The 17,486-nt window shown below is 39.4% G+C and overlaps 1 protein-coding gene across 4 annotated transcripts in view; it reads right to left on the bottom strand.

Moving 5' to 3' along the window:
* Positions 1-17,486, bottom strand: part of Marf (Mitochondrial assembly regulatory factor) — an 82,680-nt gene that overhangs the window by 2,712 nt on the left and 62,482 nt on the right. For all 4 annotated transcript variants that reach the window (XM_053781845.2, XM_053781843.2, XM_053781844.2 and 1 more), the window contains 5 exons: positions 14,301-14,508; positions 10,972-11,093; positions 10,739-10,840; positions 3,431-3,580; positions 338-534 (listed from right to left, as the gene is read on the bottom strand). In XM_053781845.2, the coding sequence (XP_053637820.1) occupies positions 338-534; positions 3,431-3,580; positions 10,739-10,840; positions 10,972-11,093; positions 14,301-14,508 (779 nt within the window). The remainder of the gene's footprint in view (positions 1-337; positions 535-3,430; positions 3,581-10,738; positions 10,841-10,971; positions 11,094-14,300; positions 14,509-17,486) is intronic.

The following is a 17,486-nucleotide window of genomic DNA, read 5'->3' on the forward strand; positions in this document are numbered from 1 at the left end:
TGGCAAAGGAAACGCAACCATCTTGTTTTTGCCTTAAAAACTGTTTCAACACTATTCAATAAAGGCTGAACTCTATGAATCTGCAGCAAAACCCCTTTAGCCAAGTATCTCTTATATCATTCTTGTATGAGATGCCTCTCTTACAGTACAGTGCTTAATTTCTCCTGGAAAAATGACAATATGAGATTAATATGTAACCTACCTTGGTAGGAAACAGCCAGCATAGAAAAAAAAATATTAGCTTTCCTCTCCTGGAAAACTGATCATTTACTGTACTTCCACTAAGTGTGCCATGGACAGTACTGCCACTAAGCTTGACACAGACAGTGCTACTTACTGTTGAACCTGATGTGAGCAGTTGTGAGAAGTTAGATCTACAATTAGTCTCAGCTTGCGTGTAGCATGATCAACATACTGCTTCTTAAACACACGCTCTTTTGCTTTGTTGGTCCACGTGAGACGCTCATAAGCATAAAGGCAACCATACACTCCACCAGTCAGCACAATCAAGCGCCAACCAACTGTTTTGAACATCTGCAAATAAGGGAACAATTAGAAAATGGTGAAATCTAAAGGATCTAAGTCATCATAATAGGCATCACTAGTAAGAGTACAGTGAACCCTCTAACAGACTAATAGGGGAGGAAATACTGTAACCTGTAAAATAGTCCAGTACTACAGAGGAATTGTAAATAAAATGAAAAAGCTGAAAATACAATGGTACTGTCATGTACAGTATTAGACAGTATACTAATTATACAGTAATTGTATTTACCTTTTGTGTTGTAAAGATGAGGTGTAAAGTCCCATGATCAATAGTGGTGACTTAGAACAAAAGTTATTCTGAGTCACAGGAGCTGTGAAGCTCTACTGGTAAAAATGTAGATGGCTGAGTAGTAGGTGGCTAGCTATTTACTATTTATTCCTTGAAGCACTAAACCTGTGGGTTGTTCAGAAGAAATGAATGTTGAAGACTCAATCATCCACCCTCTAACATCAGTCTAGCCTCTGATCAGTCAGGATGTTGGTGTTGCCAGTAGATGGTTAGCATCTATGTTAAACCTAAGAGCATAGTCATTTGCTTGCTTCTATGGATGTCAGACACTGTTTTCTAGCACCATATTCCTTATATACTCGTGCCACTGAGACACTTGACTCACCCTTCCTTATTTGTTCAGGTTTCTGCTTAACACTGAGATTCATTTGTTTCCTCTTGGCACCACCACTTGCTATAGACACTGTTATTAATTGCACTTTTACTTATTTTGTTAATAAAGTCACACAAAACACTGTAAATCCAGGGAAAACTGGATACTGTTAGAGAAGTGTATTCGTGAGCAAGCACAGGCAAGTGTATCCATGAGCAAGCAGACACATGTATCCATGAGCAAGAACAGACCATCAATTGATACAGACAGTCTGGCTCAGGGAACAATGAAAACAGACAGGTCCTGGATGAGGACTTTCTGGCTTGAACTGGACAAATGTCAGAATAATCGAGCTTGGTCCGTTGATTCAGAGGGTTATTGGACTCTAGTGACACTATCATTATGAAAAAATCTGGAATCTATGTACTTTTCTGCTTTGTCCAATGATTCCAAAGTTAGTCTGGCCAATATATTTGTGTAGTTTCTAAAATTCATTAAATGGGAATTTGTTATTTAGAGGTGTTACTAGTTGTAAATATAAAGGAAGATGAATAGTGAAATGGAAAGTCACGCACAGAACAGCTGTTTCAATCGGGAATCCTACAAGAAAGTAGAATACACACATGAAAATGAAATACTGTATAAACAAGGAAACTTAATTATGTAATACAAGGAATTAATGACTGGAGGTTAGATTGGAAATAGTCAGGAAATGAATGTACCATAGAGAATCTGCTTTTATTGTACATTTTGAGTGGTCTGAGGCATTTTTTGGCAATCAAAATTTTAGCAACATTATGCTTATTATTAAAACAAATGATATCACATTGTGTAGAAACATGTATGCATCAACAGACGAGTCTATATATTGAAGACACTATTGAGAGTGGATTTATGAGATGATTTTATGAAAGATGAGGCAAATCTAGAACAGATGAGGAAAAGAAAATTGTTTGTGTTGAGGACTGCAGAAAAAGTTTTGTCAGCTGAAGCAAAAAACAGGAATGTATCAAAGTACAGTGGTGCTGATACTTTTGTATGGGTGGGAAACATGGTCTTTAAACATTACAGTGGAGAGAATTGGAGGTGGTGGAAGTATCTCTCAGATAGTGTGGTACACACAATATGCACAAACAAGGAATATAGTAATTAGAAGACAAGGTGGTGGCATGAAAGGTATAATTTTGAGTAGAAAAAGGGATGTCGAGCTAATTTCCTTATGTAGAAAAAAGTATTATAGGGTAATTACCAGGGTGTATAAATCTGAGGTAAATGGAAAGCAATGTAGAAAATGTCCAAAGAAGGGCATGAAAGATATATTAAAGGGTAGCAGCCAGAAAGAAAGATGAAACACAAATGACAGTGAATGTTCTTTCATCTCTGGGGGACTGTCTTGGTGGGAAATGGCTGGTAAGAGAGGGCCATATCAAACAAACTTATAGACAGCTCTATTAAAAATAATTTTCTACGATGTTTTACTGTCTAAAAATTCCTTCATGTTGGCTACTAATCATTTACAACATGATACAGCAAATCACTTTACTGTTAATATCTGAAATCTTGAGATAGTATCCATAATTTGTTTCAGCTTAATAAGTGTACTATATGATGAGCCTGTAATCTATAAAAATACTCAATGAATTTAGTGTTACTTATGTAAATAAATCTTGAGATTTTATCCACTTTTTGTATCAACTTGATTAACAACTTTATGGTAAGACTGTAATCTATGAAATGTGACTGTATTATGATTATCTATAATTAGCCACAAAGTAATGTATTTCTCTTAATGTATTATCTCCTATTCCAAACCTATCATTCACTTCCCTATTGCCTATTCTTAACCATTTACCAGTAATGCATTATCATTAAATATGTTTCAACTTTCAGACAACACTTGGATTAGTCTTCACTTTTATACCTCACCATCTTGTGTCCATGCTCCTCATCATTCCTTCTCCATGTGTATCAATAAATAAAACTATGTTTGGAGGAAATGTCTGCCAAAAATAAACTACTCACTGCCCAAAATTATTGAGGGAATTCTTTCAATAGTTTTGAATCAACTACTTTAATCATAAGAACTGCAAAACAAATTAAAATACTTTACTGAGAAAGAAATATCCAAGTTGTAGATGAAAGACTGCTATATTGAAGGCACAAGGCTACAAATGGTATATCAAACTAGTTTAAAGCTTGGAAATACTGCAAGTATATGAAAAATTTGGAAGCAGAAAAGTAGCTATTATAAAAAAATCCAGCTGTATCTGAACCAAACTTACCAGGCCTAATGCAAGGGCAAGACCCATAGTACCCTGAGAGCCTATGCTGGCAACAGCAAAACGACTGATTATGGACCAGTCATCCTGGGGTAAGCCAAACTGTGGTTCATTGCTTGGTGTCAATGGAGTCATAGGCACACTCCGGGGAATCTGAAAATTTCTTTAAATTGATTATTCTATTTCATATGCTTATTTATTCCATACAGTAAACAAACATTCAGAAAAGAATACTATTTGCATCAAGATGAATTTTTCCATATTTTAGTAAGGCTATTGCTCTCAAATCCTTTACATAATGATCATTTACAGTTCTAAGTCACCAACCATTACAAATGCCCTAAAAAATGTACAGGATACTTGATTTAGCACACTAATTTAATTATCAAAAGTCCCTTACTTCCAGGTCGATATATATGTATAGGCAAACCTTGATTTAAGTAACCCCATTCAACTCGAAACAATGCATTTAATCACTCAAAGACATACCATCTTGTAGGAGTGAAGAAGAGCAGGATGTGAGTGTGGGGGAAGGCGAGTGAGGCATGTAGAATGAAAGGGGGTAAAGCAGCTGGAACTGACGAGATCATGATGGAAATGTTAAAAGCAGGGGGGATGATATAGTGTTAGAGTGGTTGGTATCTTTGTTTAATAAATGTATGAGAGAGGAAAATACCTAGGGATTGGCAAAGAGCATGTATAGTTCCTTTATATAAAGGAAAGGGGGACAAAAGAGACTGTAAAAATTATAGAGGAATTAGTTTACTGAGTATACCAGGACAAGTGTACGGTAGGGTTATTATTGAAAGAATTAGAGGTAAGACAGAATGTAGGATTGCGGATGAGCAAGAAGGTTTTAGAGTGGGTAGGGGATGTGTAGATCAAGTGTTTACATTCAAGCATATATTTTTTTTATTTTTATTATCACACTGGCCGACTCCCACCAAGGCAGGGTGGCCCGAAAAAGAAAAACTTTCACCATCATTCACTCCATCACTATCTTGCCAGAAGGGTGCTTTACACTACAGTTTTTAAACTGCAACATTAACACCCCTCCTTCAGAGTGCAGGCACTGTACTTCCCATCTCCAGGACTCAAGTCCGGCCTGCCGGTTTCCCTGAACCCCTTCATAAATGTTACTTTGCTCACACTCCAACAGCACATCAAGTATTAAAAACCATTTGTCTCCATTCACTCCTACCAAACACGCTCACGCATGCCTGCTGGAAGTCCAAGCCCCTCGCACACAAAACCTCCTTTACCCCCTCCCTCCAACCTTTCCTAGGCCGACCCCTACCCCACCTTCCTTCCACTACAGACTGATACACTCTTGAAGTTATTCTGTTTCACTCCATTCTCTCCACATGTCCGAGCCACCTCAACAACCCTTCCTCAGCCCTCTGGACAACAGTTTTGGTAATCCCGCACCTCCTCCTAACTTCCAAACTATGAATTCTCTGCATTATATTCACACCACACATTGCTCTCAGACATGACATCTCCACTGCCTCCAGCCTTCTCCTCGCTGCAACATTCATCACCCATGCTTCACACCCATATAAGAGCGTTGGTAAAACTATACTCTCATACATTCCCCTCTTTGCCTCCAAGGACAAAGTTCTTTGTCTCCACAGACTCCTAAGTGCACCACTCACCCTTTTCCCCTCATCAATTCTATGATTCACCTCATCTTTCATAGACCCATCCGCTGACACGTCCACTCCCAAATATCTGAATACATTCACCTCCTCCATACTCTCTCCCTCCAATCTGATATCCAATCTTTCATCACCTAATTTTTTTGTTATCCTCATAACCTTACTCTTTCCTGTATTCACTTTCAATTTTCTTCTTTTGCACACCCTACCAAATTCACCCACCAATCTCTGCAACTTCTCTTCAGAATCTCCCAAGAGCACAGTGTCATCAGCAAAGAGCAACTGTGACAACTCCCACTTTATGTGCTATTCTTTATGTTTTAACTCCACGCCTCTTGCCAAGACCCTCGCATTTACTTCTCTTACAACCCCATCTATAAATATATTAAACAACCACGGTGACATCACACATCCTTGTCTAAGGCCTACTTTTACTGGGAAATAATTTCCCTCTTTCCTACATACTCTAACTTGAGCCTCACTATCCTCGTAAAAACTCTTCACTGCTTTCAGTAACCTACCTCCTACACCATACACCTGCAACATCTGCCACATTGCCCCCCTATCCACCCTGTCATACGCCTTTTCCAAATCCATAAATGCCACAAAGACCTCTTTAGCCTTATCTAAATACTGTTCACTTATATGTTTCACTGTAAACACCTGGTCCACACATCCCCTACCTTTTCTAAAGCCTCCTTGTTCATCTGCTGTCCTATTCTCCGTCTTACTCTTAATTCTTTCAATAACTCTACCATACACTTTGCCAGGTATACTCAACAGACTTATCCCCCTATAATTTTTGCACTCTCTTTTATCCCCTTTGCCTTTATACAAAGGAACTATGCATGCTCTCTGCCAATCCCTAGGTACCTTACCCTCTTCTATACATTTATTAAATAATTGCACCAACCACTCCAAAACTATATCCCCACCTGCTTTTAACATTTCTATCTTTATCCCATCAATCCCGGCTGCCTTACCCCATTTCATTTTACCTACTGCCTCACGAACTTCCCCCACACTCACAACTGGCTCTTCCTCACTCCTACAAGATGTTGTTCCTCCTTGCCCTATACACGAAATCACAGCTTCCCTATCTTCATCAACATTTAACAATTCCTCAAAATATTCCCTCCATCTTCCCAATACCTCTAACTCTCCATTTAATAACTCTCCTCTCCTATTTTTAACTGACAAATCCATTTGTTCTCTAGGCTTTCTTAACTTGTTAATCTCACTCCAAAACTTTTTCTTATTTTCAACAAAATTTGTTGATAACATCTCACCCACTCTCTCATTTGCTCTCTTTTTACATTGCTTCACCACTCTCTTAACCTCTCTCTTTTTCTCCATATACTCTTCCCTCCTTGCATCACTTCTACTTCGTAAAAACTTCTCATATGCTAACTTTTTCTCCCTTACTACTCTCTTCACATCATCATTCCACCAATCGCTCCTCTTCCCTCCCGCACCCACTTTCCTGTAACCACAAACTTCTGCTGAACACTGTAACACTACATTTTTAAACCTACCCCATACCTCTTCGACCCCATTGCCTATGCTCTCATTAGCCATTCTATCCTCCAATAGCTGTTTATATCTTACCCTAACTGCCTCCTCTTTTAGTTTATAAGCCTTCACCTCTCTCTTCCCTGATGCTTCTATTTTCCTTGTATCCTTGAAGCATATATGTGAACAGTATTTAGATAAAGGTAGAGAAGTTTTCATTGCATTTATGGATTTAGAAAAGGAATATGATAGAGTGGATAGGGGAGCAATGTGGCAGATGTTGCAAGTATATGGAATAGGTAGTTAAGTTACTAAATGCTGTAAAGAGCTTTTATGAGGATAGTGAGGCTCAGGTTAGGGTGTGTACAAGAGAGGGAGACTACTTCCCAGTAAAAGTAGGTCTTAGACAGGGATGTGTAATGTCACCATGATTGTTTAATATATTTATAGATGGGGTTGCAAAAGAAGTAAATGCTAGGGTGCTCGGGAGATGGGTGGGATTAAATTATGAGGAATCAAATACAAAATGGGAATTGACACAGTTGCTTTTTGCTGATGATACTGTGCTTATGGGAGATTCTAAAGAAAAATTGCAAAGGTTAGTGGACAAGTTTGGGAGAGCGTGTAAAGGCAGAAAGTTGAAAGTGAATATAGAAAAGAGTAAGGTGATGAGGTATCATATGATTTAGATAAAGAAAAATTGGATATCAAATTGGAGAGAAGGAGTATGGAAGTAGTGAATGTTTTCAGGTATTTGGGAGTTGACGTGTCAGCGGATGGATTTATGGAGGATGAGGTTAACCATAGAATTGATGAAGGAAAAAGGTGAGTGGTGCATTGAGGTATATGTGGAGACAAAAAACATTATCTATGGAGGCAAAGAAGGGAATGTATGAAAGTATACTGGTACCAACACTCTTATATGGGTGTGAAGATTGGGTTGCAAATGCTGCAGCGAGGAGACGGCTGGAGGCAGTGGAAATGTCCTATCTAAGGGCAATGTGTGGTGTAAATATTATGCAGAGAATTTGGAGTCTGGAAATTAGGAGGAGGTGTGGAGTTAATAAAAGTACAGCGGACCCCTGGTTAACGATATTTTTTCATTCCAGAAGTATGTTCAGGTGCCAGTACTGACCGCATTTGTTCCCATAAGGAATATTGTGAAGTAGATTAGTCCATTTCAGACCCCCAAACATACACGTACAAACGCACTTACATAAATACACTTACATAATTGGTCGCATTGGGAGGTGATCGTTAAGCGGAGGTCCACTGTATTAGCCAGAGGGCTGAAGAGTGGTTGAGGTGGTTTGGTCATTTAGAGAGAATGGATCAAAGCAGAATGACATGGAGAGCGTATAAATCTGTAGGGAAAGGAAGGCAGGGTAGGGGTCGTCCTGGAAAAGGTTGGAGGTACGGGGTGAAGGTTTTGTGGGCGAGGGGCTTGGACTTCCACCAAGTGTGCGTGAGTGTGTTAGATAGGAGTGAATGAAGACGAATGGTATTTGGGACCTGATGAGCTGTTGGAGTGTGAGCAGGGTAATATTTAGTGAAGGAATTCAGGGAACCCAGTTATTTTCATATAGCCAGACTTGAGTCCTGGAAATGGGAAGCACAATGCCTGCACTTTAAAGGAGGGGTTTAGGATATTGGCAGTTTGGAGGGATATTTTGTGTATCTTAATACGTATATGCTTCTAAGCTGTTGTATTCTGAGCACCTCTGCAAAAACAGTGATTATGTATGAGTGAGCTGAAAGTGTTGAATGATGACAAAAGTATTTTCTTTTTGGGGATTTTCTTTCTTTTTGGGTCACCCTGCCTTGGTGGGAGACGGCCAACATGTTAAAAAAAAAAAAAGTATGTACATGCCTAATTAACATGCCTAATAGTTTAGTACAATGCTTGTTTATGCATCACTACTGGATGCTTACCAAAGCAAAACTATGAAGAGAATTTTACTAAATTCGTTGTTTTAAATTATTGAAAAGTTTATACATATATAATGTACAGGTCTCCCCCAACATCATGTTTTCAGCTTTCGCGGGCTTCACACATTCGCGAATTCCCAGCCGCCAAATCATATTCAAGTTTCCCACCACCTGCGAGTCCCTACTACCCTCCCTCCGACCCCTGCAACTGGCAGCCAGCCCTCCCACCACTCAGTGTGGTGAGTGTTTTGTTTGTTCATTATTTGCTATTAAACTGCAGTATAAATAATGTAAACCCAATCTTGACTGCATATTGGAATGGTTATTCGGACAGGTATTAGACGGTGACGTGTTTACTCTTGAACACAGCAAAGAATCAAACATTTCTGCTACTGCTAATAATAACAATAGTAATAATAATAATAATAATAATAATAATAATAATAATAATAAATACGATATAATTGAAGAAGGAAGTTGTACAAAAATACGAGGGAGTGGTTGACACATCGTCAGTGTGGCTTTGTTTATGCTGGAGTGAGCATTAGTCTCCCTGCTCTAATAAACATTTCACAATAATTCATTGTGTTTGGTACTTGTAGATTGAGTGCGGCTGGAGTGGTAGAGGCAGTGGTTGAGGCAGCTGTTGAGGCAGCTGTTGAGGCAGCGATTGTGGCAGTGGGTGAGGCAGCGATTGAGGCAGAGGGTGAGGCAGCTGTTGAGGCAGCGATTGAGGCAGCTGTTGAGGCAGCAATTGAGGCAGTGGTCACTGAGGCAGCTCTTGAGGCAGTGGGTGAGGCAGCTGTTGAGGCAGCAATTGAGGCAGTTGTTGAGGCAGCTGTTGAGGCAGCTGTTGAGGCAGTGCATGAGGCAGTGCATGAGGCAGTGCATGAGGCAGCGATTGAGGCAGCTGTTGAGGCAGCGATTGAGGCAGCAATTGAGGCAGCTGTTGAGGCAGCGATTGAGGCAGCTGTTGAGGCAGCGATTGAGGCAGCTGTTGAGGCAGCAATTGAGGTAGCTGTTGAGGCAGCAATTGAGACAGTGGTCACTGAGGCAGCTGTTGAGGCAGCGGGTGAGGCAGCTGTTGAGGAAGCGATTGAGGCAGCTGTTGAGGCAGCGATTGAGGCAGCTGTTGAGGCAGCAATTGAGGCAGCTGTTGAGGCAGCGATTGAGGCAGTGGTCACTGAGGCAGCTGTTGAGGCAGCGATTGAGGCAGCGGGTGAGGCAGCTGTTGAGGAAGCAATTGAGGCAGCTGTTGAGGCAGCTGTTGAGGCAGCGATTGAGGCAACTGTTGAAGCAGCGACTGAGGCAGTGGGTGAGGCAGCTGGTGAGGAAGCGATTGAGGCAGTGGTATTTAATAACATACATGTTATTAATAATAATAATACATGTTATTAATATGTACTATTATTATTTATAACATATATGTTATTAAATACCACTGCCTCAACCGCTGAATTATTGTGAAATGTTTGGAAGAGCAGGGAGACTAATGTTCACTCCAGCATAAACAAAGCCACACTGACGATGTGTCAACCACTCCCTCGTATTTTTGTACAATTTCCTTCTTCAATTATATCGTATTATTATTATTATTATATTATTATTATTATTATTATTACTATTGTTATTATTAGCAGTAGCAGAAATGTTTGATTCTTTGCTGTGTTCAAGACTAAACACATGATGTCACCGTCCAATACCTGTCCGAATAGCCATTCCAATATGCAGTCATGAATGGGTTTACATTATTTATACTGTAGTTTAATAGCAAATAATGAACAAACAAAACACTCACCACACTGAGTGGTGGGAGGGCTGGCTGCCAGTTGCGGGGGTCGGAGGGAGGGTAGTAGGGACTCGCAGTGGTTGGGGAAGTGGTGGAGGCATTGGTGGAGTCTGTGGTATTTAATAACATACATGTTATTAAAGCATAACATGTATATATTTAGTACAATTTACGACGTTTTCATGTATTTTATGATTGTTCATGGTTCAACAAGTTAAGGAAGCAGTATTGTATTATATTTCCCTACAATATATTGGGGCACCAAACATTCACGGTTTTTCAACATTCGCGAGGCTCTTGATCCCCTAACCCTCGTGAATGTTGAGGGAGACCTGTATAATGTAAACAATACAAAATAAAGCAATAGATATTTTGCTTTAAAATTTTATTTGTTTTGTACAATTATACAAAATAAAGCCTCACATTTTCCTTGTGTCTTTGATTTACAATGCGGCTGCTAGCTTTTCCCATGAGACGCTGAACGAGGGATACCAACCCTAGAGAAAACTTGAACTCTATATCCTCCTGTAAAAAAAAAAAAAAAAAAAAAAAATTAGCAAACATCTTCGTTTCAAATGAAAAAAAAAATGCAATACACAGATGATAAAAGAAAGCAATCTAATATAAACCTACGTATTTAAGGATCCAGTTCTCACCTGAAAGTCAGCACAGAGATTTTCACAATTGAGGCGGTATAAAATTTCAAAGGGTTCCCGTCTGGGTAACATCGTGCTGGCCAATTCACGCTTCTCATTCCCAAGCAATGCCAACATTCGTTCTAGATGAAAACAGAAAGCATGAAATAACATTTACAGTATTCAGATTTTTTTTTTTAAAACAAACTGGCTGTATCATACCGAGGGAGGGTGACCTAGAAAGAAAGACGAAAGTTTCTCTTTTAAAATTTAGTAATAATCTGAATATAACGAAGAATAATAATGTAATAATGTTGGTAGAATTACCTACAATATGTTAGGTGAAAGGACACAAGTGCAACTAATGCAACATTTTACTGTGGCAACGTTTCGCTCTCCGGGAGCTTTATCAAACTGGGATGGCTTGACAAAGCTCCTGGAGAGCAAAATGATGCCACAATAAAATGTCATATTAGTTGCACTTGTGTCTTCCTTACCTAACAAGAATAATATGTTCAGTATAATGTTGAAAGTGATGTTCTTTAGAAGTGATGAGGTACATTATATACTTGCTCAAATACTGTAATTCACCATTATTTTTTTTTTTTTTTTTTAAACATCAGTCATCTCCCACCAAGACAGGGTGACCCAAAAAAGAAAGAAACACTTTCACCATTATTCACACATAATCATTGTCTTTACAGAGGCACTCAGATACAACAGTTTTGATGTCACTATAAACAGCAAAAATCCCAAACTCCATCCTTTAAAGTGCAGGCACTGTACTTCCCACCTCCAGGATTCAAGTCCGGCTAACCGGTTTTCCTGAATCCCTTCACAAATTATTAACCTGCTCACATTCCAACATCTCATCAAGTCCCAAAAACTATTCATCTCCATTCACTATTATCTAACATGCTCACATATGCCTGCTGCATGTCCAAGCCCCTTGCACACAAAACCTCTTTTACCCCCTCCCTCCATCCTTTCCTAGGATGACCCCTACCCCTCCATTACAGAATTATACACCCTCCAAGTCATCCTATTTTGCTCTATCCTTTCTAAATAACCAAACCACCTCAACAACCCTTCGTCAGCCCTCTGAATAACACTGTTAGTAACTCCACACCTCCTAATTTCCACTTCAACTTTCTACCTTTACACACCCTCTCAAACTCGTCCACTAACCTTTGCAACTTTTCTTTAGACTCTCCCATAAGTACAGTATCATCAGCAAAAAGTAACTGTGTCAATTCCCATTTTGTATTTGATTCCCCATAATTTAATCCCACCCCTCTCCCAAACACCCTATCTAGCATTCACTTCTTTTACAACCCCATCTATAAATAAGTTAAACCATGGTGACATTACACATCCCTGTCTAAGACCTACTTTTACTGGAAAGTTATTTCCCTCTCTCCTACACGCCCTAACCAGAGCCTCGCTATCCTCATCAAAACTCTTTACAGCATTTAGTAACTTACTACCTATCCCATACACTCACAACATCTGCCACATTGCTCCCCTATACACCCTATTACATGCCTTTTCTATATATGCATATGATACTTTTCATAAAAACAGCAAATACAGTTTATATTAACACATAATCTGAAAATTTTAAAGGACATCATTATTATTATCATTTTAATTATTATTATTTGTAGTATTATCTTCCTGTTTATCATTATATAATTAGGATCATTACTTTGACGGCAAGTTCTATGCTGATGTAATTTTATGTATAATTACTGTTCATATTCTTAGATATGGACATATGTTTTTCTCATTCTTATAACGTGTGAATAAAAGAAACTTTAGATTTTTTTTTTATTAACACACTGGCTGTTTTCCACTGAGGCAGGGCGACCCCAAAAAGAAGAGACACTTTCATGATCATTCACTTCGTCACTGGCTTGCCAAAGGCTTGACTACATTAAAGTTAAAAAATTGCAACATATCTCAACCCCTCCTTCAGAGCACAGGCACTGTACTTCCCACCTCTGTAATATACAATCTAAGTACAGGAGGGCCCCACTTATACGAAGGGTTAGGTTCCAGACTATTGCTGTAAAGAGAAGACTGCCGTATTATCAGGCATATAAATGCCTGATAACATGTTTACACTTTTGTTTTTATTTTTTATTAACACAGCGGCCATTTCCCACCAAGGCAGGGTGGCCCGAAAAAGAAAAACTTTCATCATTCACTCCATCATTGTCTTGCCAGAGGCATGCCTACACTAGTTATAAAACTGCAACATTAACACCCCTCCAGTAGACACTGTACTTCCCATCTCCAGGAATCAAGTCCAGCCTGCCAGTGTCCTTGAATCCCTTCATAAATGTTACCTTGTTTACACTCCAACAGCACGTCAAGTCCTAAAAACCATTTGTCTCCATTCGCTATCTAACACGCTCATGCACGCTTGCTGAAAGTCCAAGCCCCTCGCACACAAACCCTCCTTTACACCCTCCCTCCAACCTTTCCAAGGCCAACCCCTACCCCGCCTTCCTTCCACTACAGATTTATACACTCTCGAAGTCATTCTATTTTGTTCTATCCTCTCTACAAGTCCAAACAATCTCAATAACCCCTTCTCAGCCTTCTGGATAATAGTTTTGGTAATCCCACACCTTCTCCTAATCTCCAAACTACGGATTCTCTGCATTTTATTCACACCACACATTGCCCTCAGACATGACATCTCCACTGCCTCCAGCCTTTTCCTTGTTGCAACATTCACAACCCATGCCTCACATTTATACAAAAGCGTTGGTATAACTTTACTCTCATACATTCTCCTCGTTGCTTTCATGTTTAGACTATCATATATTAAGTTAGCAATAGCAATAGGAATAAAATAAAAATAAAAAATTAGAATGTATGTACATACAAAATACTCATTACTTACCTTAAAATATTTGTAGTCTTAATGTTGGGTGAGAGGAGAGTAGTATATATTGTAGGAAGTCAGGAGATGTGGCAGCCCACCCGGCTACCACATGAGTAAACAAGAGAGAACGAGAGATGCGGAGAATGTAAACAAACTGAATGTGAATGGGTGGTGGGTGGTCAGATGAACATGTATTAATACCTGTCCACTTGAAGTCCATACGCATTCATTTCGCATTATGCATGCGTTTGTGAAGCTTTTTACCCATAATACAAACACCTTACAGACAAAAGACACCAGCAATCCTACCATCATGTAAAACAATTACAGGTTTTCGTTTTACACTGACTTGGCAGGACGGTAGTACCTCCCTGGGTGATTGCTGTCTACCAACCTACTACCCATGACAAAGAATTACATAATAAATTAAATAAAAATGTAAATTATCACTAACTTGTCATTTCTGCTTGACTGCTTTCTATGTTGAGAGCCAAAGCTGAAGATAGTCTTGCACGCAGGTTGGACCCCAACCCTGACTCTACATGGGCATGAAGTGTCTTCTTAAATACATTCAACACTAGGGGATCTGGATGGAATGGTTCATTGAACTCGTCCACTAGTACCGACAGTCGACGAATTTCTTCATTAAGAGCATTAGACACCTGTGACAAAATTAAAAAATTTCCTGAATATATTTAAAACATTTGTCTCTTCTCTCAAAAAAATTAAGGAAAGTAAAAAATATAAAATTTATTTTTTACCAATTTCTCTCATGTATTCAGGCGTATGACAGCACAGTGGAACCTCGGGTTACAAATTTAATCCATTCTGCGGACTTTTTTGTATCCTGATTTGTTCGTATCCTGGGTCAATTTTCCTCATTTAAATTAACTGAAATGCAATTATTTCGTTCCAGCTGAATTCCTGCTCTCAGGAGGCATGACAAAATAACCCTAATATCAACTCTACGGCTTATTTATCTGTCACAATTCATCTAATATGACATAATAAACAATATAAATAACAAATAAACCTGATACACACTCCAGAATGAATAGAATATATCATTACATGGACAGCGGAGGGAGGAGGATTGTGGTCGGGAGCGGTCGCGCATTCTCGCTATGAAAATGTCAGAGGTATTATTATAAGAGAAAACGGAGTTTGTGAGGCTAATTGAATTAGATCTGGTGTACATATGACATTCCATACCCTGGAGAACAAATGCAGAGCGGCATATCCTGTCAGGAGTTCACACTTTTCTTAAGAACTGCTATGTACAATTTTTATGTTTATTTCGCTACACTACGTATCTCTTGTGAGCTGTTTCTCCACCAACCATGTCAACAGCAGCTTTACCATCTTTTAATTGACAGAGGTCCACTGCTTAGAAATTACTGTAATGTCCTTTGGAAATATAAACACATATGCAGTATAATGTGATCCTTTATTGACTACGTTTCGCCCACACAGTGGGCTTTTTCAAGTCACAAAAAGAACTACCTGGGGTGGAAGGAACGCGAGTATTTATAGTCTGGTTCAGAATGCTGAGGTCAGGTGGAGAATGCTGCATCTGATGATGCACCGAGTGGGGTTATAGAGTCTAAAAACTTGGGTAGCTTGGAAAGGAGATTGGATAAGTTTGTGAGCAGACCTTCTACAGTGTTCTTATGTGGGATAGCGATGAAGAAGTTTCTTGGCAAGTGGTTCAGCTATGTTATAGAAGCCACTATTCTGGTTGAAGTTGTCGGATATAGAAATAAGTGATGATTCCAGGATTCTTCGGTATTGAGTGTTGTCTTCTGTGGAGATAAGTCTTAAGTTTCTGTAGTTTATCAAGTGGTTGTGTGAATTACGGTGTTGTACGCAGGCATCCCTTGTGTCGTCAGACCTGCTTGCGTATTGGTGTTCTGAAATACGTGTTTGGAGGTCCCTTGATGTTTCGCCCACGTATAACTTGTTGCAGTCATTACAAGGGATTATGTATACCCCTGCAGAGGGTGGAAGCTTGTCCTGTCTATCACTGGTAATGTCCTTGATGGTCGTGGTTGTGGAGGTAGATACTTGAAATGAGGTATTGGAAAAGATGTTGGAAACATGTTTGGCAATGGAGTTGGTGGGGAGGACTATGTATCTCTTCTCGGCAGTGTCTTCTCTGGGTGTGTTGAAGATGTTTAATGCCCGTCGTCTGCAGTCTCTGATGAAGTGACGAGGATAGTGGAGTTTAGAAAATACTTGTTCAATCATCGTGCATTCTTCTTCAAGAAACTCATTGCTGCAGATTCTGAGTGCACGCAGGAAGAAGCCTATAATTACACCACGTTTGGTTTTGGTGTCGTGGTGAGAGTAAAAGCCTTTATAGACTCCTGCTTTAGAATTTTACATATATGTAGTAGATTATTATTATTATTATTATAATCATGGGGAAGTGCTAAACTCATAGGTACATATAGTAGAGGGGCTTAGCTTGTACTCAACTGGCTAAGACCTCAACCCTTGTACCTAGTCCGTGATCATTAATCATTTCTTTAATTCCATGAAAATCATCCTCTTTTTCTTCTCGGCACTGTCCTTTGCACTTGCTTCCTTAGGGCCCATGGTTAGAAGAAATAAATCTAGTGAATTAACTGCACGAAACGTAAGGAAATCACGAAAATTCCTTGCACCGCAAGGGTTGTTCCGTAAGCACGTGCACTGGTGACCTTTGTGGTGGTGTTGTCAAACTAAATTATACGCAGTACGTACGTAGTACGTATTATTATTATTATAATTATTGTTACTGTACTATTATGTATCATAGTATTATATTATTATTATATTATACATAATTATTATTATGTATTATCATTATTAGTATGCATTATAATAATAATAATAATAATAATAATAATAATAATAATATAAAGGAGAAGCTTTTGTTTTTCCTTTTGGGCCACCCCGCCTCGGTGGGATATGGCCAGTGTGTTGAAAGAAAGAATAATAATAATAATATTATTATTATTATTAATTTAGGGACCTGGAGCACAGATCCAATTCCCTAGATCAAGAGCCCCTCACCACATACAAACATACAACTACTACTACTACTAATAATAATAATAATAATAATTTATCATCATCACACTGGCCGATTCCCACCAAGGCAGGGTGGCCCGAAAAAGAAAAACTTTCACCATCATTCACTCCATCACTGTCTTGCCAGAAGGGTGCTTTGCACTACAGTTTTTAAACTGCAACATTAACACCCCTCCTTCAGAGTGCAGGCACTGTACTTCCCATCTCCAGGACTCAAGTCCGGCCTGCCGGTTTCCCTGAATCCCTTCATAAATGTTTCTTTGCTCACACTCCAACAGCACGTCAAGTATTAAAAACCATTTGTCACCATTCACTCCTGTGAAACACGCTCACGCATGCCTGCTGGAAGTCCAAGCCCCTCGCACACAAAACCTTCTTTACCCCCTCCCTCCAACCTTTCATAGGCCAACCCCTACCCCGCCTTCCTTCCACTACAGACTGATACACTCTTGAAGTCACTCTGTTTCGCTCCATTCTCTCTACATGTCCGAACCACCTCAACAACCCTTCCTCAGCCCTCTGGACAACAGTTTTGGTAATCCCGCACCTCCTCCTAACTTCCAAA

The sequence above is a fragment of the Cherax quadricarinatus genome, chromosome 30, assembly GCF_038502225.1.
Source record: "Cherax quadricarinatus isolate ZL_2023a chromosome 30, ASM3850222v1, whole genome shotgun sequence".
In the NCBI taxonomy this organism is placed as follows: domain Eukaryota; kingdom Metazoa; phylum Arthropoda; class Malacostraca; order Decapoda; family Parastacidae; genus Cherax; species Cherax quadricarinatus.